Source organism: Ostrinia furnacalis, unplaced genomic scaffold, assembly GCF_004193835.3.
Source record: "Ostrinia furnacalis isolate ACB-3 unplaced genomic scaffold, ASM419383v2 OfSCF0142, whole genome shotgun sequence".
Taxonomy (NCBI): domain Eukaryota; kingdom Metazoa; phylum Arthropoda; class Insecta; order Lepidoptera; family Crambidae; genus Ostrinia; species Ostrinia furnacalis.
Window position 1 is genome coordinate 22,112 of NW_021130381.1, and position 27,820 is coordinate 49,931.

Below are 27,820 nucleotides of genomic sequence, written 5' to 3' on the forward strand. Positions count from 1 at the left end.
TACAAACGTAAAGAAAATATTTTTCTTTGCTTAATTGAATCTTCCGTCGTGTGGGTTGTAAAAATTTCATTATCCTAAGAATATGCGATACAAACATTTTGCGCTGATTTATTATTTTCCTACTTTTTATAAAGGACGTAAGTACTATGTAATTGGAATGACATTTCTGAGAATCATTAATCATTTAAATAGTTCAGTTTGTTTCGCAAGAAATATCAAACAAAATTACAGTTCAACAACATGCCATTAATGGTATGGAAGTTATCAATAAGTCAGAGACCGATTGTCCCATGCTTTCAGTTGCAAGTTTCGAAGAAAGACGATGCTCTGTGACTATTTTGTCGTGGATATATGAGTGGTAAATATGACGTTATTGAGGAGGAAAAGTGTGGAAAATGCATTATTGATTGACTGTTAATGAAGAATGATTAATTTTATCAGACAAATTATTGTCTTGCCTGGCTAGGGAGTTCGGTGATCTTGATTTCAAAGGTCCTGGGACCGATTCCATGGAAACTTGCAAAATAACTTCATTTTGGTTAGGACTTTGCTGGGTTGAATCAGTAATGTTGGAAATGACATTTTCCTGCATGATAATAGTCCCAAATAAACATTCAATCTTTCTTTCTTCAAAGGGCACAACATTCCTCGGTCACACTAAACTTTGTCTGAAGACTCGCGGCTCAGCTAAAGTTGGACACTACCAGTTGTGATATAAGAATAACCCACACGATTGAGGACGAAAATGCCAAGACAAGTTAGAAAATAAAAGTCACATTCATGTAAAATCGACGGTGTTCTACAAAACACGTCCTGTAGATAAAGCTATCAACGAAAGTACTTAAAAGGTATTAAAATGCGTAGGGTGGCTTATATAAATAGTAACAAACCGCCAATCATCGCCTGCTGTGTACAATATTAATAAGGAATCCGGGTTAAAGGACCAAAATAGACGACAAAAGTACGTTATTCTTGAAAACAGTGCTAAAAATAGTAAATAATAATATTTTATCCAGGCAGGCGTAAACCAAAGCAAGATAGAACTCATGTAACATTCTGTGCAGAACCTAAATAGTCTAGATTCTAGTCCGTACTTCGGACAGGCGGCCCGTAGTGATGAATTCTTAAATACCTAAGTAGGTACCGCCCTTGTCACTCGTGCTCGTGAGATAGGGAAGGACAACATTCATGAGGTAGATTAGGCAGTTCGCATGTCTCGGTACTTCAATGTAGGCTAGGTCCAGAATCAGAAATTGATAGCGTAGAACTAAAAAGGATGTACGACTAGTACAGTCGTCTCGCCCAGTCTGTCAACCTACCAAATCGTAATTTTATTTTGAGGAAACTTCAATTCATTAAGTGTTAGAGCACAGGTAGACAGACTTAATACAGTGAAATAATAATGATACCATTTTTATTCTATTAAATAAGTCGGTTTTGTTAAAGTAGGTACTTAAAGTTCTCGGAAACAATGATAACGAGAAGACAAAAGCTCTTTAATAGGTAGCCAAGTAGTCATTCAAGAAAGCTTGGCAATTAGTTACTTCGATTCAAGGACTCCAAGGAAAGCAACCTTGATTCAAAAATACATTGCAACTAACTAAGCAACTCTGTTTCACTGAATTCTTCTATCTTACAAGGCATGTTTTCACGATTGGTCTTTATCATAAGTTATTCCCAAAATAGTGTGACATAAGTTATTCCCAAAATAGGTGCAACAAATTAAGCTTCTAATATGTATAATAACCTCCCAACAGTTCAACAGTCTCCATCTTCAAAATTGGCAGCCGCAGTATCTAAACTTACATCGAACTGCAAATTGGACATACTAATCTGTCAGTACTGCAGAGGTCTAGTTGAACTATTGGCACGCCTCCAAACTACATCACCTGCATTGACTGATGATCTTGAATACACAGAACATCAATCTTTGAGCCCTTGGCGTGTGGATGGAAAATATTCTTTATCAAGCTAAAAACGTTCCAACTATTTCTGCATTTCAAAGCTTTGGTATTTGAAAAATGAAAAATATTTTCCAGTAAGCCGTTTTCAAGTTATCCTACATAGCTTTGCAAGATAAGCCCGCCTACACACATCTATTAATAATTCCTTATCAAAAGAACATCACTGAGGTCTTTTCAATCGAAGGCATTGTCATCGAACTGAATGGAGCTTTACATAACATCTCGAATTAAATAGGTAAACCAAATTCCCCCAGAACGCAAGTGAACAATATGACACAACGTTTTGACTAATTTCATGGCAGAAGTGAATTTGAAATGTATTTATCAACAAATATCGTCGCGTGAAGGACAAAATGCCGTTCACGGATCTTCAACCGTCAAACATTTGACACGACTGGTCTGTCAGACCACGTTGTGGCTATGAGAGGTTTTGTCGGCGCGCCGTGAAGTCTCATCATGGAAGGCGGCGGGTCTACGGCCTCCACTGAGGCCTACCAATATGTGGGCCCTTTCAGATTGGAGAAGACGCTTGGGAAAGGACAAACAGGTGAGTGGGGTCTGACGGACCCCTATGCCAATTAAGGGTTAATTCTTGTTTATAAGTTTCTTGCACTAGTTACTAAAGGGCTTTAGGGCCCCATTGAGAAGTTTAGGGTTAATGAAGACGTATTAAAATACAAAGTTTACATTATTGAAAATATTATACCTAAGTTCATACTGTAATATCATCATAACTTTTTAGTTTGTTTGTTTTTTTTTGTGCTTTACAATTTATTAAACTACGCCAACGTGTAACTTGTAAAGGAATTGTTGCATTAAAATAATTTAATTATGTACGTAGGGAATAGTATTGCCTACTTCCCTGAAAATTCGTGACTGATTCAATTTGGTGATCGCTTCACCACTTTTTTCGTATCTACCACCTACGTATGTATTTTAGGTAATTGGCTCCGTCGTTACCTATTTAAGTATCCACCGATAACCAAAACGTTAACCTTCCCAAGGTTTTGATTTCCGAAACCGGCCGTGCCTATTTTCGGCATGAACATAAAATTTAAGACCCCACCGGGACGAGAATCGTTCGAGATCGAAACACACCCCAAACCCCAGCCCGTACGGGTGTTGAGTAATGACAAGAGTTACTTTGGTTACGAAACCTTATTGCTTGAAACCTACGTTTCATAAAAATGAGATTGGGACTCTTTGGAACAGTTTTTTTTTACTTTATGATTAAAACACTTTTTTGGGGTTAACAAACCGGCCAAATGCTTAGGTGTCAAATTAAGACACAGGAACTAAAAATGATAAGGGTAAATCGCTTCTCGGCCTTTTGACTAATAGTCCAGTCAATGAATGCTTTAACAACGGTGTAGAGAGAAATCCCTGGAACACAATTTCTGACCTCGGGACTTTATTTAGACTAGTTAGGAGGTGAACATAGTAAAAGTCCCCGCCCTTAGCCCTTAAGCCGGCGGGGAGAGGGGGGTTTAAAGGTACCACTTTTCGGTTTTTCGCTTAATCCTCGAAAACTATACGTCCTAGTGACATGGCTACTATGAACCAAAAAAAGCTTATTCAATTTGCTACAGGTGAGACAGTCAAGTTTTTCTATATCTTGTATAGTTTTCGCGGTATATGCTCTAGAAGGTCTGTAATATTGGAAATATTAATTTTGTCTTACATGTTCCCATCAGGAGAAAATCGACTAAATCAACATTAACCCATTTAGACCGATAATTATTTTTGTAAATAATAATTGATTTCTCAACAAGAACTTACAAAGGGAAGCATAAAAATCATGAAAAAAATATTTAAAAAAATAATCCATAAAAAGGGGGCCGTGGGGAGCCCGTACCATATAGGGTACAGTAGGTCTATATGCATGCAAAACATACTAGTTGTTCAAAGCAGGTTTTTATTTATTTTTGTATGACATAAAATAAAAATAAAATCACATAATCACCAGTATTACTCTTGGCATAGCTTGTAAGTCGTTTTATGTGGCACTAATCACATTTGGTTCTTTTTTCCTACCTTCTCCAAAGTTAGTGAGGATAGCTGAAGAAGACCTGGCTTCTTCTGACTTGTTACGTTTATTGCTATCAATAACCGCATTTAACAATACGGTGACGGAAATTTAGCAAATCCATCGAAGAAAACTCTGAGGATAATTATTTATATTGACACTATCGTTATCGCCTGAATCTTCGTCAGTCTGATCACCATTAGCGGCCATCTGATAAGAAAGCAGTAAAAAAATACCAAAATTGCTTTGTTTGCTGAAATTATATTTTTTTTCTAGAGTTGTGGCAATCAAGTGAAGCATCAATAGCCTAAAACAATGAAAAATAATAAAAATTAAATTACATTTTCTCGCATGATTTTGCTTATGCATAGACCTACTGTACCTTATAGGGTACACCTATTTTAGACTAGAAAAAATGGTATAAAAATAATCTCAATAATATTTTTTTCGTAGTTATGATATCTATTGTACTTTATTTTTGAAATAAAATGGATAAATAATATAATTTACCATGAATAATATGAAATATACCTTCTTGAATACATTGTAAATATTCTTTTTGTTTTCTGTCGAGGAATTTTAAAAATATTTCCGAAACCACCTGTTAAAACGCATTTTTAAATATTTTTATGTAAAATAATCACTTTAAGCTTACTGTCACAATCATTTTTACAAAATAACAACAGTTTGGTACTTCAAAATATTTTCAATAATATACCGTACCACATAGGGTACGGTAGGTCTAAATGGGTTAATAAAACATTATAGACATGCGGGAACATGTTAAGCCTAGTTCCAGGGAGGGGACTGCATCGTGCGTATATTTAGACGAACTAATTGGTGCCACTTTTGACTCCTCATCACTCAAAAAGCACTGTGCATTAACACTTCAAATTAGGCTCATATGTTGAGACTTGCAAGATAAACATCAGCATCAAATTTCATAAATATACCTCAAATGGTTATTTAGGTATTGACGTTCAAAAATCGTCATTTAGGACACTAAAATCTATCTATCACCTGTGAAATGTTAAAATTTAATGGTTTTATATTTGTTCCTTTGTATTTACACAACTACCTATCTGGATGCCAAATTTGAACTTTCAAGGTCATCTGGAAGTGGTTAGAATTTGGTCTTATAGGTCAGCCATGTAGATTTTTAGACGACAATACCTAAAGAACCGTTTGAGGTATATTTATGAAATTTGAAGCTGATGTTTATCTTGCAAGTCTCAACCCATGAGCCAAATTTAAAGTGTTAATGCACAGTACTTTTTGAGTGATGAGGAGTCAAAAGTGGCTTCAATTGGTTCGTCTAAATATACGCACGGTGCAGTCCCCTCCCTGGAACTAGGCTTAACATACTCCCGCATGTCTAGAATATTAGCTTAATGTTGATTTAGTCGATTTTCTCCTGATGGAAACATGTAAGACAAAAATAAAATTTCCAATATTACAGACCTTCTAGAGCAGTTGCCGCGAAAACTATACAAGATATAGAAAAACTTGATTATCTCACCTGTAGCAAATTGAATAAGCTTTTTTGGTTCATAGTAGTCATGTCACTAGGACGCATAGTTTCCGAGGATTAAGCGAAAAACCGAAAAGTGGTACCTTTAAACCCCCCTCTCCCCGCCGGCTTAAGGGCTAAGGGCGGGGACTTTTGCTATGTTCACCTCCTAACTAGTCTAAATAAAGTCCCGAAGTCAAAAATTGTGTTCCACGGATTTCCATCTATAATGCTTTATTGACTGGACTATAAGATCAAAGTGTTTAAAAGGGTAACTAGTCCTCTCTCACCACTAAGTAATATTGCAATACCCATGAACGGGTTATTAAGTTATAAGCTCATTGTTTAGATTAAGACCTAATTGTAAACACTTAATAAGCAATAAAAAATTTGAATTTGAATTTGAACTAAAAATAGGATTATGAATTCTTATACTGTAAACTAATTTAAGTAAAATTATCTAAACAGCTCATATACATTTAGGGGTCAGTTTGTAGGTAGGTGCTTACATGATTTTAGATTAGGTATGTGTTTATAATGTAGTATGTAAGTTTCAACACGAAATATTGAGTAACTTATGCCAAAACGCATGAACCACACGCGCAATTTAGGGTTAAGTAAGTTAAAAATAAAACGTTTTAGAATAACTTAAAAGTTATTTAAGCTTTAATGGTTAAGTTCAGGCAGGTTAAGTGTAAATTTTATAAAAAATCTATGTTAAGTAACTTGGGTGTCTCCATTATGATTACCTACCTACAAAACCGTTAAATGGAGGGACAGACTTGCAATCTTCTTGAGTGCTGGACTAGCTAGGTACTTTTATAGTAGACTCCTATAAAGTATGAAAGCAAATACGGTTTTTATTAATTTTCATCTTTTTTGATTGACAGTAACATAATAAAATTGTTAAGTAGGTATAGTTGATTCAAATCAACTGTGTTTTAATTCCTTACCTAAACGATAAGTTAGAAAATACATTACGAATAGTGAGAAATTTTTTCTTTCTTTCTTTCAAATTAAGTGTAAAGCTCTGTAAAATTATGTTCTAACGTGTTACTAACCTACCTTAATAAATAATAGAGCCTTGAACAACTTTAAACGTTCTTCAATTTAGTATTGCTGGCACGCAACAAACCTTTATGTTAAATAACCTTATAAATACCTAAAGTACCTACCTACTTACACGATAAGCTGGGTAAAGAGTGGTTTTAACTAAAGGAAATACCTACTAGCCTGTACTTAGCCGCGAGTCGGCAACTACACTTAGGTAGGTAGTAGATTTTCCCGTCTTCGCAACATTTTCATTCCAAATGCAACTTGTTCAAAAATGTTCCTACCGCTGCAACTCCTGTGTAGCCAGGATCTACAGCTTGACCGCCAAAAACCCGATCAGTGAATGTCAAGTTTGTCCCGGGGGAAAGCTAAACTGTCATTGGACTTCTAAAGTATTTATAAACTTATCAGTTTTGTTGGCCTTGCCTATAAGAAGCTCTATTCTTTCTATCTATAGCAACCTTTGGGGTTCGTCTTCGAAAATAGGTCTCTATTGAACCTTCCGCCGATTTCTGTCTCCGGCCACTTGCATCCAGTTTATTCCAGCTTGTTGCCGGATACTAAACTAGAAGATTAAAAAACCAACAATTTTGTTAACTTATTTATTAAGGGTCATTNGAAAGTTACTTCAAAAGGCGTTAAACCTGTTGTTGAGTGAATCGTTTGATTGTATGCCAATATTGCATACGTCATTACGGCTGCTGCGTCTGTGAATTTTTGTTCGAATTTAGCGAGTCTGTAAATCTCGATTAGTGTTGAGTGGAATCTTTCAACGATTCCCATTGAGTTGGGGTTATGTGGAGTACCTATGTGTAATTCCACTTTATTAAATGTTAACATTTCTTTTAAAAGGGCGTTATTGAATTCTGAGCCTGGATCGCAATTGATTTTTGTCGGAACTCCATAGAATGAGAAATACCTTAGCAATGCTCTAACTACTTCCGGTGTAGATCTATTAGGTATTTCCATAGCCTGTCCTAGCTTACTAAACGCGTCTACGATTGTAAGATAGTATTTGCCTTCTATACTAAACAGATCCATAAAAACTTCCTGAAATGGTTTTGTTTGAGTTTGTGTTAACTGTAATTCGGGCTTAAAAGGTTTTCTATTATATTTCATTTTTTTACAAGTTTCACATGCATTTATGATGCTTGAAACAGTTTCTTCCATTTTACTCCAAAAGTAAGTGCGTTTAAGACGCATTATTGTTTCTCGTATTCCACGATGACATGTTGTTCCGGTGTGATAAGTTAGTACTATAGCGCGTTGTTCTTGTTCGTCTGTTATATGAATGGTTTATTTATTTATTTATTTATTTAAAGACTTTATTGCACACACAACAATGTTCTGTACAAAAAGGCGAGCTTAATGCCATACGTCATTCTCTACCAGCTGACCTTGAGCAAAACAGAGATATTTAGTAGGCGGTGCTAAAAAGCTACAAAAATGTACACAATATAATACATAAAATATTATAATATATATTTATACAAAATATATACATATGGTTCGCTCTGTGCATTCAAAGAAATGTACAGTATCTTTTTTAAACAATGCTATTATTGTTTCTACAAATAATTTACGATGATTAGGGTCAGTGAAGTGGATAAAATGTTTTACTTTAGGTCGGGTATATCGTTTTAAGAACTCTTTAATTAGATCAGGGCGATTTAATGGTAAATTGATTTCTAAAATGCGTTGTTTGGAATTAGAAACATCAACTACTTCTAACTTGTCTAATCCCCAAGAATCTACTATGATTTGATTGGGTTTCGTGTCTATTGCTTCATTTAATATGGATATACCTATGGTATCTATGTCTTTAGCGGAGTGTGCTGTTGCGGAATGTGAACTACTTTCTGGTGCTGATATTGTGCTACTATTTGATGGTGATCTAATAGCTCCGTAATCATTTTTTTCTACGCGTTTCTGGGAATTAATTGAATTACTGGAATCTGATGAAATTGTCACTATACTTGATGGTTTATCATTGTCTATATTTACTTGCATTGACATATTTTCATCATCGGTGAGTGCGTTTAACTTAATTCGGGATAACGCGTCAGCGTTGCTGTTTTGTTTACCATTTTTATATATGATGTCATAATCAAATTCCGCTAAACGTAACTTCCATCTGGTGAGTTTACTGTTGGGTTCCTTTATTGAATTTAACCATGCTAGTGGTCTGTGATCGGTGTAGATTGTAAACTTTCTACCATACAAATACGGTCTGAAATGCTTTGCTGCCCAAATTATGGCTAGTAATTCTTTTTCGATGGTACTGTATCGCGTCTCGGCTTCGTTCAGTGTACGACTTGCGTAGGCGACCGGTTTATCGCTGCCTACAGTTCCTTGTGATAATACGGCTCCGATAGCGAAGTTAGAGGCGTCTGTTGTTAAAACAAACGGTTTCTCGAAATCGGGATATTGTAACAATGGTGCGTTTGTTAAAAGTTCCTTACATTTCTCGAAAGCGGATTTGTATTTGTCACCAATTATTATTTTATTACGTTTTTTTAGACAACTGGTAAGTGGCTGTGTTATCTTGGCGAAGTCTTTTATAAACTTCCTATAGTAACCTATAAGACCTAAGAAACTTTTGATTTCTGTTGTAGTTGTGGGAATAGGGAAATCTAAGATGGCTTTAATTTTGTCATTGTTCGGTTTAAGACCTTCCTTAGTGATTGTGTGTCCTAAGTACAAGACTTCCTTGCGTAAGAATTCAGATTTGTCTAATTGGATTTTAAGGTTGGTTTCTCTTAAGCGATCAAATATCTTTCTTAAGCTCTGAATGTGTTCCTGTAAGCTATTACTGTAAACTATGATGTCATCAAGGTAGACTAAACAGTGCATTCCTTGTAACCCACGCAGTACGTTATCCATAGCGCGTTGGAATGTCGCCGGCGCGGTTTTTAAACCGAACGGCATGCGCAGAAATTCGTAGTGCCCCGCTTGGGTGCTGAATGCTGTTTTCTGTCTGTCATCCTTATCTATCTCGATTTGATGGTACCCACTTGCTAAATCCAAGGTGGTAAAGTAAATTGATTTTCCTAGTTTATCAAAAAGATCCGCGATATTGGGTAATGGGTATTTATCGTCGGTTGTGATTTCATTTAAACGTCTGTAATCAATGACCATCCTAAATTTTCTTTCACCTGATGCATCCATTTTCTTTGGAACTAGATGCACTGGAGCATTCCACGGGGAATGTGATTCCTGAATTACATTATCTAATAAAAGTTTTTCCACTTGTTTATTAATTTCGTCTGTCTGGACTTGAGGTAACCTATATGGTCTTACGTAAATAGGATCCTCATTTTTAGTACGGATTTGGTGTTTTACATTGTTTGAAAAGCTCAAAGGTATTTTTTCACAGTAAAAGATATCACGGTATTCATAGCAAAGATTCCTAATAACCTTTCTTTCCTCATCATTCATATGTTCTAACCTGAGTTTTTCCAGATTCTGCTGTAACACTTCGTCGATCTCATAACCTTGCGGTGCGTCACTCATATTATTAACTGGTATTTCACTGACACTGTACGGTTCTACTGCGAATGGTTTAGATATAGTTATCGTTATATAGTTATCCGAACTATTTTGGATCACGGTATACGCGTAACCTCGTTGACAGCTCACGAGAGCACTGGGCATACGAACGCCTTGTCCGAAGTTAGTATAATTAATTATTGCGTCACCCTCTGACACAGTGGTGGGGATTTTAACACGTGACTCGGATCGCGGTGCTATACTTACTTCATATGGTGGGCTATATATTATTCGCAACTGTGCGTTATGAGTTTTTAATATTTGCTTGTCCATGTCTATGGTAGCGCCCAACTGTTTTAACAAGTCGCTACCTATCAAGCCATCGAAACGATTGTCTACGTTATACACGTAAAACTTATGACTTCCTGTGGTTGCAAATGATTTTAATAATGGAATATGGATTACTTCATTATGGCTACTACGCGCGTGCGTGCTAATGACTTCAAATGGCTCTACATATTTATAGGCGTTGAAATACTCGTTAGCCTTTTTCGGGCTTATGAACGATCGTGTACTTCCCGTATCTATCATAAACTTTGCTTTAATTTCAGGTATTAACACGTGTGGCAATCTTAACATTCCGTCATAATAATTTAGATTTATCACTTCCGATTTATATCCGGTGAGGCTTCTATTTGAAAATTTTCGTCATTATGAGTTTCCGGTTCTACTATTTGTTCTGATTCATACTGAGGTACGTCCTCGTACTGACCGTCGTAGTAATAATAGTACTGGTCCTCGGGACTCTCGGGCTCTGGCTCGTAAAAGAGTGTTTCCGGGGTTTCAGGGTTATTTATTAAGTTATGATGGATTGGAGCTGCTGAACGCATTGAAACATCAGTGTCCAACTTGTATGAGGGACGTTGCGCCAAAGGTGGGTTGCTTAATCCGAATTTAAATTGGTTATTTTGTTGTGGAAATTGATTGAATCGATTCATTGGGACCGAATATGGGTTAGGTCTGTAGTGATTGTTATTATTGCTAGGCATCCTATAAATAGGTATAGGATTTTGATTAGGCTGGAATCTGAAATTTTGTGGATTCTGATTTGAGAAAACAAACTTGGGTTGATTGGACATATTATTAGGATTCTGTGGCATATTATATCTGAAGTTTTGTCCATTTGGATTAAACCTATTGAAAGGTGTGAAGTTTTGTTTGAATGGATTATTATTATTGGAAGGTATGCCAAACTTAAATGCTTGAGTTGGCGATACGAAATTCGGTTTAAATGCCGGTTGAGATTGGGTAAAGCTGGGTTTACTAGGAGTAGGTGTGACTCCTTTGTTCTTATTTTTCATGTTGTACTGAAATTGGAAGTTTTCCTCCTCAGTCACAATGCTTAGGGCTTGCTCTAATGTGGTACAACCTCTAAGTCTAATCACTCTAATCATGTCTTCAGTTAGATTGAATAGAAAGACATTTAACGCGGTATTATCGTATATAATTACTTTAGCTGCTTTAATGCCTTCGTCCTCAATCATGTTGACTTTGGACATCAGTGTGCTCTTAACATTCTGAATACGATGACATAACTCGCTATACGACTCTCCATGTTTGATTTTAATTTGTTCTAGTTCGATCGCTATGCAAGCTTCCGATCTAGGGTCTCCAAAATGCTGGGTTAACACTTGTTTTAATGCTATCCATGTATTAATATCTTCGCGCTCGCTTAACAATGCCGCTGCGCGTCCTACTAATCTACTAGTTATCGCATGAAATACATAACTGTATTGTGTTACATTTTCATCAGGGCCTCTATATATATTTATAACATATTGGCATTCCCTCAGGAATAAATTCAATGTTTTACCGTCGCCTTCAAACTTCGGTATTAAATTTAACATTTCACTAGGTATAACATTTATATGTTCCATTTTAATTAATTAACAATTTTCTGATAAAATAAACAATTTCAAAATATTTCTTTCCTATTACTAAGCGCTGGCGTAATCCTTAAAGTGGAAGGAACTACGAGCAGTAACGTTTATTATGATTTGGGATAAAGAACGTTACAAAAATTTGGGAAGAATGGTACAAAAACGGTAGCGAAAAGGTTTACTCACTTGCCGCTCACCCCCATATCTTCTCGGTGTGACGCTGCTGCTGCTGGTGCTGCTGCTGCTGCTGGTGCTGCTGCTGGTGCTGGTGCCGCTTGACTTATTTGTTTGGTTCGTGGATCCCGCCGTTGTAGACTTGATAGCCTAACCGCGATTGCTCAAGACCGATATAATCGTTATACTTTGATTATCGCGACGCGAGATCCTACCGGCTGCGCCAGTCAAGTTTGTGCGGCGAGCAGACTNATATAGAATTGAAATAGGTGCTCGTGATTTGTAAAGTAGTTAGTCAAGTTTGTGCGGCGAGCAGACTTTATAAAAAAACTAAAACTTTAAACTTTCAATGATTTTAATGAAATTATAAAGTACATAAATTACAACTAAGTGTTCAGCGATTGAACGGTACTAGCCTAAGGTGCTTCGAAGTGGGAAGCCTAAAATCTAATGTATGAATACCATCATCACGGGCTTCTTATATAGGGCTGATTATCGGTCCGGTGGCGTGAGGCGTCTACCGGGAACTGCAGGATGTTGATTTCAATTATCCCGACTCAGCATCAGCAGTTTAGACTGTTATTGTAATATGATATGCTTAATATGCTTATTTCGTTATCTTAATGCTTATTTAGGTACTTGGATAATGCGTGATGGCATGTTGGAGGACATAACTAGTTTACCGTAACTATGTAAACCTTAATGTAAATAAATAAATACAAATCAAACGAGCCTCAACTCGATGGAGTCGTTTTATTCCGGAGTTCCTATGGGGTCACTGACTTTCCAGCTCTATCATCAGATCAGCTCCATGTCATCATAATATTGCATTGTCATCCGAATTGCATGTGTATCCGAAATTTTAACTCAATCGGTTGTCGTCAGGAAATGGGTCTAACTAATTCAGCTTGCAAAATTCCACCCGAACAAACATAGTTTACACACAACATACATTGTAAGCTAAATAAAATAAAATAAAAAATATTATCCCATACAAAATGTTCATGGATTTGTAATTTTTGTTAAATATAAATACCTTACTATACGGTGCGCTAGTTTAGAACATTTCGGGCGATCACTTGCGCCTGGGTTGAATGACATCGACATCAAGGTTCATCAATTCAAGTTTAAAATAATAGGCAGTAATGTATGAAGAAAGAGCTTCTATTCTGTACCTACCTATGCCCGTGTATTTTTGATCGGTGTCAAATCGGAGTTTTCGTGCGGGGTGCGCGGGTGTTGTGCGAAGCCTGAAGGTTAAACGCTCAAGGTCATTGAGGACTCTAATCGCCTTAAACAGAAACCTCCCTGTATCTTTGAAACCGTCTCTTATGTTCGGATTCGTCAGCCAACGCTTGCAGCAACGAATTTGTTAGGAATGGATCTGCAACAATAAATAATATTCATCATCAGAGGGCCTAGTGTGAGTTTACATCAAACTGGAATCGAACCCGGGACCTCTGGATTTGAGACAATTACTTAAGCGTTCTTACCACTAGACCACAGTTTGGTTAAATCAAATCAAATCTTTTATTAAGTCTGATAGGTCCTTTCCAGAGCGTTTACACGTCCCAAATATAGCTTGCCCTACCACCACTTCGGGACAACATAATTATAGGCTGGTGCTGAGAAGTGGCGGATGAAACTTCAAAAATAGGTACTCACTTATGTTGATAGATCGCATGGTCTGCTTGTCTCTGATCGGAGCTATAGACACGCTTGGAGGCACAGCGCTTAAAGCTGCCGACTCCATGGTGACAGCAGAAGTGGAAAAATCCATCAGCATGATGAGAAAAACGCTGAAGATAAACATATATTAAGGCTAACTACGAGTCTCACCAACCGGTGGACCGACGACATCGTAAAAGTAGCAGAAAGGCGCTGGACGTAGGCCGCTATCAACCGGGCATCATGGAAAGCATTGGGGGAGGCCTATGTTCAGCAGTGGACGTCATATGGCTGAGATGATAATGATACGAGTCTCGTTCTCGCTGCAACTCCTGTGTAGCTAGGATCTACAGCTTGACCGCCAAAAACCCAACCAGTGAAGGTCAAGTTAGTCCCGGGGGAAAGTTAAACTGTCATTGGACCCGCAACGCAATTAATCAGAAGAACAGAGTTCGAAGTTAAGGTTCGAAAGGCACTGTGATTCTAAATTCCAATAATTGGAACCCCGAATAATGCTAACTTTTAGTACCTACTAAATATCGCTAGATTCGCTAGCCATAACTTCTTGAATTACCGTACTTAGATCTAACACGATTTACTGATTGGGCCAATAGGTTAGAAAAGTTTTAGGCTGAGTTGCACCACCTAACTTTAACGGTAACCGGTGTTTTTTTGTAAGGAGTTTGACAGATTATTGACGTTTGTTAAGATGGTGCAACTCAGCTTTATAGTGGCGACCACAGACCAGAAGACGTAATGAAGGCAGGCAACAAAAAAAAACTTCCCAGTTCCCTATAATTCCCATCAATCCGATCCCTAAGGACCTTATTACATTTTCCGGTCCGGTGGCAGAAATACTAATTCTACGCTAGTCGAGGCTGATATTATACAGGATGTTCCAAAATTATCACGTCATACTGACACTGCAGGTAATTAATTAAAGTAGATGGGCCTAAGACGCATCGCACAAGTCTATCACGTCAATTTAAGGAAAAAAGGGGTTATAAGTAGGTATTGTTTTGACCCAGCTAGGCACTCCAGTGTCTTCGGTGTAACGTGCTAATTTTGGTGGAAACACCGTCACTTCGAACTCCTCCTATGTTCTTGTGATTATCTCTTTGCGGATCCAAACTTGACCTTCACTAGTTGCAATGGGTTATTGGCGATCAAGCTGTAGATCCTGGCTACACAGGAGTTGCAGCGGTGGGAACAAGAGGTGGGAAATTGGGAGTAGTCCCGTAACGTGCTGGTTTTGGAACACCCTCTTTAATAACATGTATCTCTAATTAATATAAAAATAACTCTCTACTCACATGTGAATAATAGTGATCATAGTGCCTTATTTCCTGTAACTTCAGGGCAATGTTTAAACGACTACAGTTGTTTCGAACTACTGCTGTTTGACACTATCTGTACCATCTTCGGTACATTCTGAGTTTATTTCTATAGAGCTGTTATAACCCACCCATTATTAATATTATGTTATTACAATCTCACACACGTTAAAACGGCACCAAATCAGGATTTGAGATAGTTATGACTATTCCTACCTCTTGTTCCCACCGCTGCAACTCCTGTATAGCCAGGATCTACAGCTTGACCCCCAATAAAAACCCAAAAAAGTCAAGTAAGTACTCTGTACTTAATGAATCAAGGTGTAGTTTATCTGTAGAAAGTTAAGGGATCCAAGTGAAGCTCGCTTCCAGTTTCCACCTTGGACCTGATCAAATCATAAAATGTTAAAAATGACTAAAAAATACCTCAGTGGCCACCTGCTAGTGCTTTACGTGGTCTACTTTCATTTAATCTAGAATTCTTTGAGTTCCTGAAACCTTAAAAAATTTGCACTCTTAGATTTAAAACAATTCTGGTATGGAGATGTTTGAGACTAGACTTTTTATCAGCCGATAGTTGGGTACTAATTTTTACATTATGGAATACCAAATCGGTGTAATGTGCACACTTTTATACATGTTCATACTGAATAACACCCCGAATAAAAAGTCTGTAGTAGCGGGGAGTGTTACAACTCAATACAATTCCACTGGATAAAAGGAAACGATGAAATTGAACTCCGGGGTTTCAGGCGAAATGTTTTAACTTCGCGTAGGCTTGTGACAGACGACATTTATGTACTATTAAATATTTGAGGCAAGCAATCGTTTCAAGCCTCTGCTAAATATAGGTGGTACCCTATGATAATATTGAAGTCACAATAGGGTTTCTTTCTAACTTCTACTTACACAAAGTGGTGGTATACTTCCTTCCCCCCAAAAAAGAAAGAGAACATAGCACATAGCTCGTTGAGATCATGGCCGTTGGGGCAGAAAATTCTCGAGTGGCGACCACGGGCCGAAAAGACGTAGCGTGGGCGGGCTTCCCACTAGGTGGACTGACGATCTGGTGAAGGTCGCGGGATGAACCTGGATGCGGGCAGAGCAGGACCGGTCCTTATGGAAATCCTTGGAGGAGGCCTTTGTCCAGCTGTGGACGTCATTTGGCTGAAACGAACGACCTATCTGCCTACTTTGTCACTTGAATGTCGTCTACGGCCAGCCTAAGCCATATGAATTATTGTTGCGAAACACGATTGAGTTTTTTAGAATTTAGGACATAAAACATTTGTAAATTGACTTTTGTGGGACTTTTTAACGATGTTGGATATGAAGGCATAGTCCCTACGCGCTACGTTACCTTGTAGATCCTAAATAACGTGTATGTTGATTGTTGATGATCACGGTTACTTTAACATTTTTTGATTTTATTTTCAGGTCTAGTGAAGTTGGGCGTCCATTGCGTCACTGGCAAGAAGGTCGCAATCAAAATCATCAACAGGGAGAAACTCAGCGAGTCCGTGCTAATGAAGGTGAGATTTTTACTTCTTTATCATCATCATTTCAGCCACAGGTCCAATGGTGACATAGGCCTCTCCCAATGATTTTTAGATTGACCGGTTTAGTACTTACTTGCCTATTCTAAACATAACTGTACGGCCAGAGTAGATTAAGACACCCTCACTCTTCTCGAGGATGTCGTAGTAAGCGACTAAGGGAACTAACATGCGACCATCAGGCCTCCCCAACCCGTCTGGCCAGCGTGCGGAGTGTACCTAAACCATAGTGGTCTATTTGGCTCTGGTAATTTGGATAGTCGTATTTCTGCAGTAGAGACTAAATAAACTGATGATAAATCATAATATCCTCCTAACACGGTAACACCGATAGACCACTGTTGGACAAAAAAAAATTCACAACGACCGGTCCTGTTCTCTGAAGTCTCTGAAATGAAAATTTCGTACATTTTCCAGGTGGAACGAGAAATAGCAATCATGAAGTTGATAGAACACCCGCACGTGCTGGGACTGTCGGACGTGTATGAGAACAAGAAATATCTGTAAGTACACATTATTTTAATTAACACCACACCCAAAGAACCTCGGCCGATCCTGAACCTTTAAAAAGAAGAGTTCGTTTCAACCAAAAGAAGATACACAGCTGGACAAAAACCTCCCCCAAGGATTTCTACAATGATCGGTCCTACGCTGCCCGCATCTAGGCGCTCCCACGACCTACACCAAATCGTTGAATACCGATAGGCAGACCTACACTAAGTACGTCTTCCAGTCCGAAGTAGTCACTCGAGAACTTTATCATCTAACTCCTTCAGCTAAGCTAAATAAGTACAGGTGTTAGAGGGTTCAAACAATAGTCCAACGGACGACCTAGGGATCGAAGTACTATCTAATTGGCAATCAAGAATTGGAAATTACTAATGGTCTGTTGATCATTTGAATATTCCTTACTGAAGTTAGGTACCTTTACCTAACATCCACCCCAGTGGCAGCGTAGCATAGGTTGGCACCCGGGGCGGCCCCCCCCCCCCCCCGTCATAATATAAATTATAGCCTAAGGCACCCCAGAATGGCACCCCCCTGTCATGACATCACGATCGTCCTTGCCATGCAGATGCGCCAGTGAGTACTAATGTGCGCGACTTGTCACCCCCTGATGCTTGGCACCCGGGGCGGACCGCCCCCACCGCCCCCCCCTTACGCCGCTACTGATCCACCCTTTATATTCCTAAGTATTTCGAATTAATGTAAAGGAAAGGAATCTTATCCAATCTACTTTCTTTCCAGATATCTGGTTCTGGAACACGTGAGCGGAGGAGAACTCTTCGACTACCTGGTGAAGAAGGGCCGACTGACCCCGAAGGAAGCTCGGAGATTCTTCAGACAAATCATATCGGCGCTGGACTTCTGTCATAGTCATTCTATATGGTGAGATCTAGGTTTCTTAATCTTAGTTTATTAAAGAAACAAAGAGTAGCATTAGCAACCTCCAATCTTGGTGTCCACCTGTCATGTCAAAAGGCGACTTACGGACGATTCTGCAAGCGTTCACCGACAGTCGTTTCTCCAATGGACTGATCACCGATACGACGTTTCATTTTTGAGAGATTCATCGACAAAACGTTTCCTATGGACGTTTCGCCGACAGAATGGTTCGCTTTTGTGTGTTTCGAGTCGACGACAGGCGCTTTCCACTACGGACTATTCACTGAAAGAACTTTTCATCTGTGGACGAAAACTAGCTGATTTCTATATTCATTTGAAAAGATGGACAGCAGCGTCTTGCGTGCGAAACCTTATAAAAAACTTCGCTCGCCAACTCTCCTCCCCCTTGATGAACGGTAAAGCTATGAGCTAGAATCTCACAAACATTTCCCTTACAGCCACCGGGACCTAAAGCCCGAGAATCTTCTGCTAGACGAACGGAACAACATCAAGATTGCAGACTTCGGGATGGCCTCGCTGCAACCAGCCGGATCCTTGCTGGAGACTTCTTGTGGGAGCCCCCACTACGCCTGTCCAGAAGTTATTAGGGTAAGTGTTAAAAGAACGAAAAAAATTGGTATGTACACTTGTACAGTCAGCATCAAATAGGATTAAGGTCATGCCTTGTGTAAAAAAAAAAATAAAAAAAAGGTTGTGTTAACTTTTTGACCACACTTTGGGTGTCACCACAGAATAATAATAAGTACTATGTCACGAACATTTCGTCGCTGACTGTACCGTGAAAAAATATCAATACAAACAAAGCACCATTCGTTTGTTTTTTTAAGACTTGAAAAAAAAAGATTTGGTCCTACTGTTTGTCCACGGTTATCTCACGTTTGGCTGAACCGACTTTGATGCGGTCTTCAGAAGTGTAATTTCTTTGACATCATAATTTGATCCTTAATTGCTTATTATAAGGTCAAAAATTTGTGAAAATATTCAACATGAGCCTAATAAAGGGTTAAAAATACCCATAATCAGAATAAAATATTACGACTGTTTAAAAATAAAAGGCGTTTTTACCTCGAAAAAGGTATTTAATACACTCCCACAGTATTACATTTTACAAGTAGAGGTATTTAATGACACAATATTGTTACAAAATCTACAACTTACTTAACAAATCTCCAAAAAGCATAGTTAACAAACTAATTAAGTACTTTTATTAGTAACTAAACGTCAGATGTATAAATAAAGCAGTGTTATACAGACTTATTACAACTAGAAGACACCCTATTAAGAAAGACCTATTGCCATAAAAATGATTTTAATTGCTTGATAAAAGAAAGCCAAATTCGTGAAAATAGTCAAAAATCTAATACAATTGTTACAAAGGTCTACAATAAACAATGTCCTATTACATAAAATGCTTAGCTTTCTTTAGAAAATGCAAAGAACTTAAACATTATTTTTAACAGAAATATATTGTGACTGTAGTCACTTTGTAAGGCTTGTTACATATCTATTAGTATAAATAAACGATAAACCAAACTATCTCTAAAGTTATACTTAAAAAGTTTACAAAACATCAATCACAGTCCATAAAAATCCTACAATTAATAAATCTGATAATCTAAGGTGAAGGAAGAAGTATCCTACATTACACTAGTAATCAAACAAAAATTTAGCAAAATACAATTTTATGAAAATTCGAAACGTTCAAAAATATTTAAACCTAAATAATAAGGAAAACAAAAAAGCTGCATTTTCATTTATGATTTGACTGGACATAGTAACATATTAAAAGCAAATTGAAGTAATTTTTCACACAGTGTTTCCAAAGTTACTTAGTTTTGATCATAAAATAGTTAACTTGAGCAAATCAATAGGCAGAATATTAAGACACTGTTACATAAGCCAAATTCAAGAAGAAAAAGAAAATGGATGGTAAAAATATCTAATTCGTTACGTCTACAGCAAAAGTACAACATGGTAATTATGTAACAAAGAAATTAATGATTATAAAAGAAATAAAGAGAATTGTACAGAGAACTTTACCCAGATTTCATACAAATAACAAATTTTAAGGTGAAATTACAAGAATTTAATAATGATTTTGGAAGTTTTAGAATTTAAATTCAATACTAATTAACACAAGTACTGGGATTATATTCTCTACTAGCTTTCCGCCCGCGGCTTCGCCCGCGTGGAATTTTGTCTGTCACAGAATAACCTTATCGCGCGCGTCCCTGTTTCAAAAACCGGGATAAAAACTATCCTATGTTCTTTCCCGGGACTCAAACTATCTCTATGCCAAATTTCATCAAAATCGGTTGCGAGGTTTAAGCGGGAAAGCGTAACAGACAGACAGACAGACAGACAGACAGACAGACAGAGTTACTTTCGCATTTATAATATTAGTTGGGATTGTAGAAACTATCAACAAATTGTTACAAAATCATTAATGAGAAATTCTTATATTCTTGTAATAACACCAGGTCAAAGTCATCAAGTCAAAAACATGATTTAATCTAACTAATCATCATCAATCCTCTGTTTTTTACTGGTATTTGACGGCGTTTGGGGCGGTGAACAGCCTGTATCTCTTCTCTTGCCTGAATGCCGGGCGCAGGACGTCGCTGAGACCCTGGTCTGGGATTCCCGATTTGGAGAGAACTGCTTTAGCATTTCTACGTCATTGAAAATTACTTGAGCACCTCCACCACAAGTGGGCACCACGTCTCCTTTGTACAGCTTCGTTTCTAGCTCCCCATCGGTGTCTTGTTCTTGAGATATCAAGCAGTATTTAGAGGCTTTAGAATTTGCTATGTCTTTCACCGTTTTTAACTTGTTGACTACTTTGCTATTTGAAATGCTGGGTTTCATCACAGTTCCCATTGGAACGAGTTTGTTGGGGGCATGTTCTATCCAGCCTCGCCCGTCTGCGGATAGCGAACGCCTATGTCTCGGGTTTGCGACCGCTATTCCACGTCTAGACGATGCAGGGGTGTCCCTAGTTTCTCTAGTTTGCGGGACAGAGCTGAAGGGTGTCAGCAAATGCGCTGGCAAGGCCCTAGGTGTCGATCCAGGTGTGAAATCTCTTCCAGTCTGCGCTGCAAAATCACCAGTACTTTTAGGCATCTCATCTCCCCTCTCCGAGTGAAGTGCTTCAGCTATAATCCTCAACCGATTCTCTTTCTCTTCAATCGCGTTCCTCAATCTCTCCTTCTCAGAATTAATTTCTTTAGCTTTCTCGTGCTCTGCCGCTATTTTGTTGTTGTACTTTCGTTCTAGAATCTTTTTTTGCTTTTCCTTCTCCAACTGCTTCTGACTCAGTAACAGTTCTTTTTCTTGCAAATCGCGTTTTAATGATGACGTATATTCGGTTAACTCAGCTAGTTTTCTCTGATGTGACAATGAGGCGTTTTCTGTTGCTGTTAGCCTTTCTTCCAACGCTCGCACTCTGCGCTCCGAAGCCGCCAGCTGACCACGTAGCGAAGCGTTTTCGCTGCGGACTTCCATGGAATCTTTCTCCAGATCTAGCAATGCTGAACGGAGCCTCTCATCTTTGATAGCCTTACTCCTCTTCAAGGCTTCTCTGCGTGTAATCCTCATCTCCAAATGAGCCATCAGTTCCTTTATAATATGAGCTGCTTGAGAACTATTCAGCTCCAAGCTTGGGAAGTCAGGCCCTAGACTGTAAACCAGACCTAAATCTAGCTCCAGATCTTTAGCTTCAGGACGAATGATGTTCTCTCTGGCTGTATTAAACAGGCGGTTGGCCTTACGTCTACCTGACATAAGGCCAATAGATGCAGCAACGTTATTGATGTTTTGTGGCTTAGCAACTTCCACTTCTGCTGCCATTTCAGCAAACCGCATCACTTGTAGCGTCTCATCGTAGTCTTCTGCTCTCGGATTTGCACAGACGACCATACGAACTTGACCTTCACCTTCAAAGAAGTTTTTGAACAAATGTGTAATCTTTGATTCACGATACGGAACCATGTTGTTTGCTCCATTAGCTTGGTTTTCTCTTAGTGCTTCCAAACAGGTTCTCAGTGTCATTAGTGACTTGTTTATATTACCAGCCTCTCGTAGACGTTGACCAGTATTTTTAGTTCGGTTGGTCCGTTCACTTCCTGCTAGATCGACCAAACTCAGCTGACTAATGGACAGGAATTTCTTGTTTTGGATCACAGCTTCGCCCATTTCGTCGACTGGTGCCTGCACTAGTCGTATCGTAAAAACAGAATGACTACGACTTGATTCTGCATTCAACGTAGTGTGAGCCATACGTTTTCTTTTTAAACCTAAGTAGAATGCTTCAAATGCTTCTTCAGCAGACTTGATTTCAATCTCAGTGACACCATGAACATACATATTGTGTGCTGCGTCTTCTCTTATGATTTTCACTGGCAAGTTTTTACTGATGGGCCCGTCTTCGAGCAAATCGAACACACTGTTGTTGTAAATTTCAACATAAGTAACAAATACAGCGTATTGGTTATCTTCATTGATGCCTCCTACTTTAGTAATGTCAGTCGAAGACATAGCCAAGTCGGGGTTCGAATTGTTTTTCTTGCCGCTTTTGAATTTGTGCAGTTCCTGTTGCCGTTCCAACATGGCTTCCGCCTCATTTTGAATATCGAACATGTTCATTTTGTCCGGTTTGAATACGTATTTGTGCGCTTGCAAATCGTTTATAGTTTTGAAAATTATGTTCAGACATCTGGGTAAAATACCACAGTTTTGGGGCTCCCCGGTCATAGTGAACGTTTTGCCGCTACCGGTGACTCCGTAGGTGAATAATAAGCCGTTCTTACCTTTGACTAGGCCTTCAACGAGCGGCAAAGCTACCTTATCGAATACCTCTTGCTGCGACGCCTCTGGAGGGAAAACCTCCTTGAAAGTGTACTCCATCGTCTTGTTATTCTCATTTCTGTAGCTTATAGCAGTACTGGGCGGCGTCAGAAGCACTGTTGTAGGCGAAATTATCTTCATACAAGATACATCACTGTCTCTTTGCATGGGCCGAAGGCGGCAATAAACTTGCACCGGATCACGCTCTCCTAAACACAAATTCTGCTTACTCCGAGCCGGCGTACGCATATCGTTCAGTCTCTGTTTAGATTTAGCCGATTTCATCGTGAATATTTCAATAAAACACGCACTTTACACAAAATACCACGATTCTTGTTTTCAACGGTCAGTCGAGAACACAGATGAGAGTCGAGAATCAAAGCAACGGTCGTTCGAAAATTATTATCAACTAGGGTGCCAAGTAAACAAACCACAATGAAAATATATCTGTCTCACTTTAACTCACTGCATTTGTAATGGCGGTCTCATCTAACGGTTGACAGCAGTGACCATTTGAATTTGGCTGGGTAATATAATGGCCATGACATTCCGAAAAAATGTTGCCCGCTCATAAAACGCAACTTACCAAGTTTCCTTATAAATAGATGAAAAAAGCGTACGACTTAGTTTGTATTTTTTTTTTAATTTAATTATGGTGGTGCTGGTGCTGGTGGTGATAATATTGGTTAGTGGAGATTTTAATTTGTATGTTATTCATCATAGGGCTGTTGAATTGAATCGCCAGGTAGCAGGAAGGTTGGCTTAAAACAGTTTGTAATAGTTTCTTTGTGGTTATTTAATGATTTTTTTCATTTATTATCATTTTACAAAGGAACTAAGTCAATCAATATAATTCTTCAATTAAAGGTTAATTTATCCTATAATTGAAATCAGCCCATTTTAATGTTAATAATAATTGTTTTAACATAATTACACATGCCCCCCTAGACAAAACGCACTTTTTGATCGAATCGAAAATCGAATCCGTCAAATTCCATACAAAAAAGGGGCTTTTCGACCACTTTTCGACTGGTTTGCGATTATAATGGCACTTTGTCTAGACCCAATGGTATTAGTGGGGTTTCCGATAGCCATCATAGCTAGCCTTGTATAATTATTGACAGAGGCGGGGCAAGACCTAAATTTGATGTGGGCAAGACAGATTTCGCGAGGCCTTGTTCTGTGGCGACCTGAAGACGGATTTTATGAAATAATAAAAAAAGGGTCAAAGGTCTATACATTGACAGTTTCTGATTTCTTGATTCAGTGATTATTATTTTTAAAGGAATATTGCGCCAAAGAATAATGTTCGTCACTTAAAACCGTGTTGTTGCTTAATTTTGTGTCTGATTATGGCTGAATTTGTTTGGAAAAAAATATATTTTTATTTTTAACTACATTTTTTAGCTATCAAGAATTTATATTTAATAGTCAATGTTCGTATTGTGATATTGTCATCTCCACCTTGTATACATTTTTTCAAAATTTTTGATGCGCGAGGCCCCTTGTGCCGCGAGGCCGTAGGCGGTGGCCCACGTCGCCTACGCCTTACGCCGCCTCTGATTATTGAAAACCAACAAAAAATTCCGCTGTCGACATTTTTTTACATAATTCATTACTTATAAATAAACATTTTTTTGTATCTTTCTTTCTTCCATCTTATGCCCTAATAAGAGTTAAACCTTTTTTTGCACTTTAAGTAGCGACATGAAATAAGTTTTTTTAACAAATTAATACAGAAAATAATCAGGTAGTTAAATAAGATAAATAATTTTAAAATAATATACCCTTATTTTAAGGAAGTTACGCAACGCTGGTATCATTAATCGACAGTGCTGCTATCTACAAATGGCAACATACAAAACCATACGTTTCATTCTACGGAACAGAAACTGAAGTGCTGGCTTAATTAATTTATTGGAATCTCTAATGAACTTTATAAAGCGTGAAAAATATTTTTATGTTAATTTTTTTTAATAGTTTTGTTAATAGTTTTTTCATGCATTCTTCCATGAGTATTTCCATCCTCTAACATTAGTGACGAATTGATAAAAACTAATCGTGATAAATGAAACGTGCGTGTGTATCTGTCAAAACAAAGAACAAACAAAATGTAATGTAAACAAACATTTTTATTGTGAGAAAAAACATGCTAAATTCGTAAAATTTTCTACAGGGTGAAAAATATGATGGTCGCCGTGCAGACGTCTGGTCTTGTGGCGTCATTCTGTATGCCTTGCTTGTGGGCGCGCTGCCGTTTGATGATGATAACCTGCGTCAATTATTGGAAAAGGTTAGTTGGCTTATTTTCACATATAACTCAGTAAACTTTGATTTTTATATATATTTTACGTTTTTATAAGAAACTTTACTAAAAACGGATCATATTGCAAGCATTGTTTTTAAATGTTTACTTAAATTTGAGCTATTTATTCAATATCGACTTTGCTTCAGTAAATTTTGAGAAGCTTAGTGTTTTAATGAATTGTTCTTGTTTAAACACAGTATTTTAACAAAATTAACTATTTATTGGCTTGTAAATCATCTGAAATTACTCTAAAACCCTTTTCTGTTGATAATATGGAACAGATTCTCACATAAAGTAACCTAAAACTGTGTTTAAAAACTAAAAGTGTTAATTTAATTCCCGTTGCTTACAGGTGAAGCGAGGCGTGTTTCACGTGCCTCACTTCGTGCCTCCAGACTGCCAGCAGCTGCTACGAGGGATGATCGAAGTCAACCCGGAGAAACGGATGACGGTTTGTACTTTAAAGCATATCAGGCGTTACATGTCATAGCTCTTATTTCCAGATTATTAAGGGAAACCTTTGCTGTGCACTTTTTAATATTAAAATTTAGTTTAGTGTAAAAGACTAAGAATTTGAGTCTTGGAAATATGTATTCTAAATGGTGTCAACCTGTAACTAGATTCCAATCAAAACCTAATGCCTAGTGGAAGTCCTATGGCTGAAATGATGATGGTCTACTAACATTATGTTGTGTGAAATGTGAAATTTTGTTAGGATAGAGTGATTGTTACTCTTTCACACTTAAACCATTGAACTGACTTACATGATAAAGAAAAATCATAGGATGCCTAGTTTTTTTCCAGTTTTTGAAAGGGGGAACAACAGGTGCAGATACTTTTTGTGACAGACCAAAAAAAAGTTCTAGCTGATTGGAAAATTTAATTAATAAAATTGAAATGTAACTTTAATTAATAAAAGTATCTATTTAATTTATAATAATAATAAATATCCTTGGACATTTTACACTACGCTTCTAGTCCCAAACTAAGCAAAGCTTGTACTATGGGTACTAGACAACAGATATAAACATACTGAAATATTTTTTTTTTGTAAATACATACTTAATATCCATAGTAACATCCAGGACCCATCACAGAAATTAAAATTCATCATTTCAATTTCTGCCCGGCCGGGAATCGAACCTGGGACCTCTCGGCACAGTAGTCTGTATTGAAACCACTACACCAAACGGCCGACTGATGTTATGTAATATTTTAATAAAGTAATAAAAAACATTTGGATAAAAAAGGTAATGAAAGTTAATCTCTATTTAATGGACTATAAGTAAATATAGGTCTCATTATTGATGGATATTTGGACCACTTTTGTTCATTGTCATTTATTGGCAAACTAGCTTTCCGCCTGCGGCTTCGCCCGCATGGGATTTTTAGGGTTTTTTTTTTATATAACCCATAGGTTATATATAACCATAGTGTCATAACACTCAGTAATAATGTGGCTTTTTATTGGTGAAAGAATTTTTAAAATCGGTTCAGTAGATCTCGAGATTACGACTTATAGACTAAGAGCTGGTGAATGCCAGACCTACATCATTTTATAAAAGCTGAAAGTTTGTCAGCATATTTTTTTTTTTTTTAAAGATTATTAGTAATTTGTTATTACACAAATTACTAATATTCCCGTTGGCCCCTCGTACTAAGCTAAATATGCTTGTGTCACGAGTGAGCTCACCACAATAGTCGAGCGGCGGCGGGGACCGAACCCGCGTTCCCCGGATCACGAGTCGGCCAGTCCGACCCCTTCACCGTTCGGCTATCGTGGCTTTATGCTCCCAATATAGGATAGAATGTTGGTGAATCATGAAGTTTGGTCTGGCGTTCACCAGCTCTTAGTCTATTACAATTCTGTACTTCTGTACTAGACTTGTAGTCTTCTATAGTACTACAACTACCAATTGTTTCTTCAGCTAGCGGAGATCACCCGGCACCCGTGGGTGACGGCGGGCGGGCGCGGCGAGCTGGAGCAGGAGCTGCCGATGATGGAGGTGGTCCAGACGAGGGTGCTGCCGTCCGCCGAGGCCGTCGACCCGGACGTGCTGCAGGTCGGTCGCTGCAGCAGGCGAGGGTTCTGTTCCCGCCTGAGACAATTTACTTTTGCAGTGTTCTAAATCCACAATAGGGAGCTCTCTAATGTGTTCACAAACTTTGCTTGCTTAAGTGAACGCACAGCGTTGACACAGCTCTACAGTATCATAGTACCACAGTCGCCCGTATTCACAAACGATGCTTGCTTAAGTGAAGCAGCAAATCGAACGCACAGCGTTGAATAGAGCTCTACAGTATCACAGTACTACAGTCGCCCGTATTCACAAACGATACTTGCTTAAGTGTAGCAACAAATCGAACGCACAGCGTTAGAGCTCTGAGATTGGTTCGTGTGTCACCCTGTGCGTCCTGTGAGACTTCATAGTAAAGTTTGTGAATACGGAATCCCACTACAGCTAAAGCCCGGTCACCGAGCACGTAGAATTTCGCCCTATGACCCCAAGCTACCCATCCTTGTCGCTCTAATATTGCTGTCTCGC

General features: G+C 38.2%; 2 protein-coding genes across 2 annotated transcripts in view; one reads left to right on the forward strand and one right to left on the reverse strand.

The window, feature by feature from the left end:
- The window catches only part of sff (BRSK family serine/threonine-protein kinase sugar-free frosting), a 43,981-nt gene that overhangs the window by 337 nt on the left and 15,824 nt on the right, over window positions 1–27,820 (forward strand). Inside the window, exons 2-9 of the mRNA XM_028304311.1 lie at window positions 2,200–2,511; window positions 16,596–16,690; window positions 17,132–17,217; window positions 17,963–18,103; window positions 18,559–18,709; window positions 25,143–25,259; window positions 25,627–25,725; window positions 27,203–27,337. Of these exons, the coding sequence (XP_028160112.1) occupies window positions 2,421–2,511; window positions 16,596–16,690; window positions 17,132–17,217; window positions 17,963–18,103; window positions 18,559–18,709; window positions 25,143–25,259; window positions 25,627–25,725; window positions 27,203–27,337 (915 nt within the window). The 5' untranslated portion in view covers window positions 2,200–2,420. The remainder of the gene's footprint in view (window positions 1–2,199; window positions 2,512–16,595; window positions 16,691–17,131; window positions 17,218–17,962; window positions 18,104–18,558; window positions 18,710–25,142; window positions 25,260–25,626; window positions 25,726–27,202; window positions 27,338–27,820) is intronic.
- Window positions 19,190–23,317, reverse strand: pav (kinesin family member pavarotti). Its single transcript, XM_028304298.1, has 2 exons — window positions 20,530–23,317; window positions 19,190–20,280 (listed from the first exon to the last, which is right to left on the reverse strand). The coding sequence occupies exon 1, from the start codon at window positions 23,249–23,251 to the stop codon at window positions 20,639–20,641; it is 2,613 nt and encodes an 870-aa protein (XP_028160099.1). The 5' UTR covers window positions 23,252–23,317; the 3' UTR covers window positions 19,190–20,280; window positions 20,530–20,638.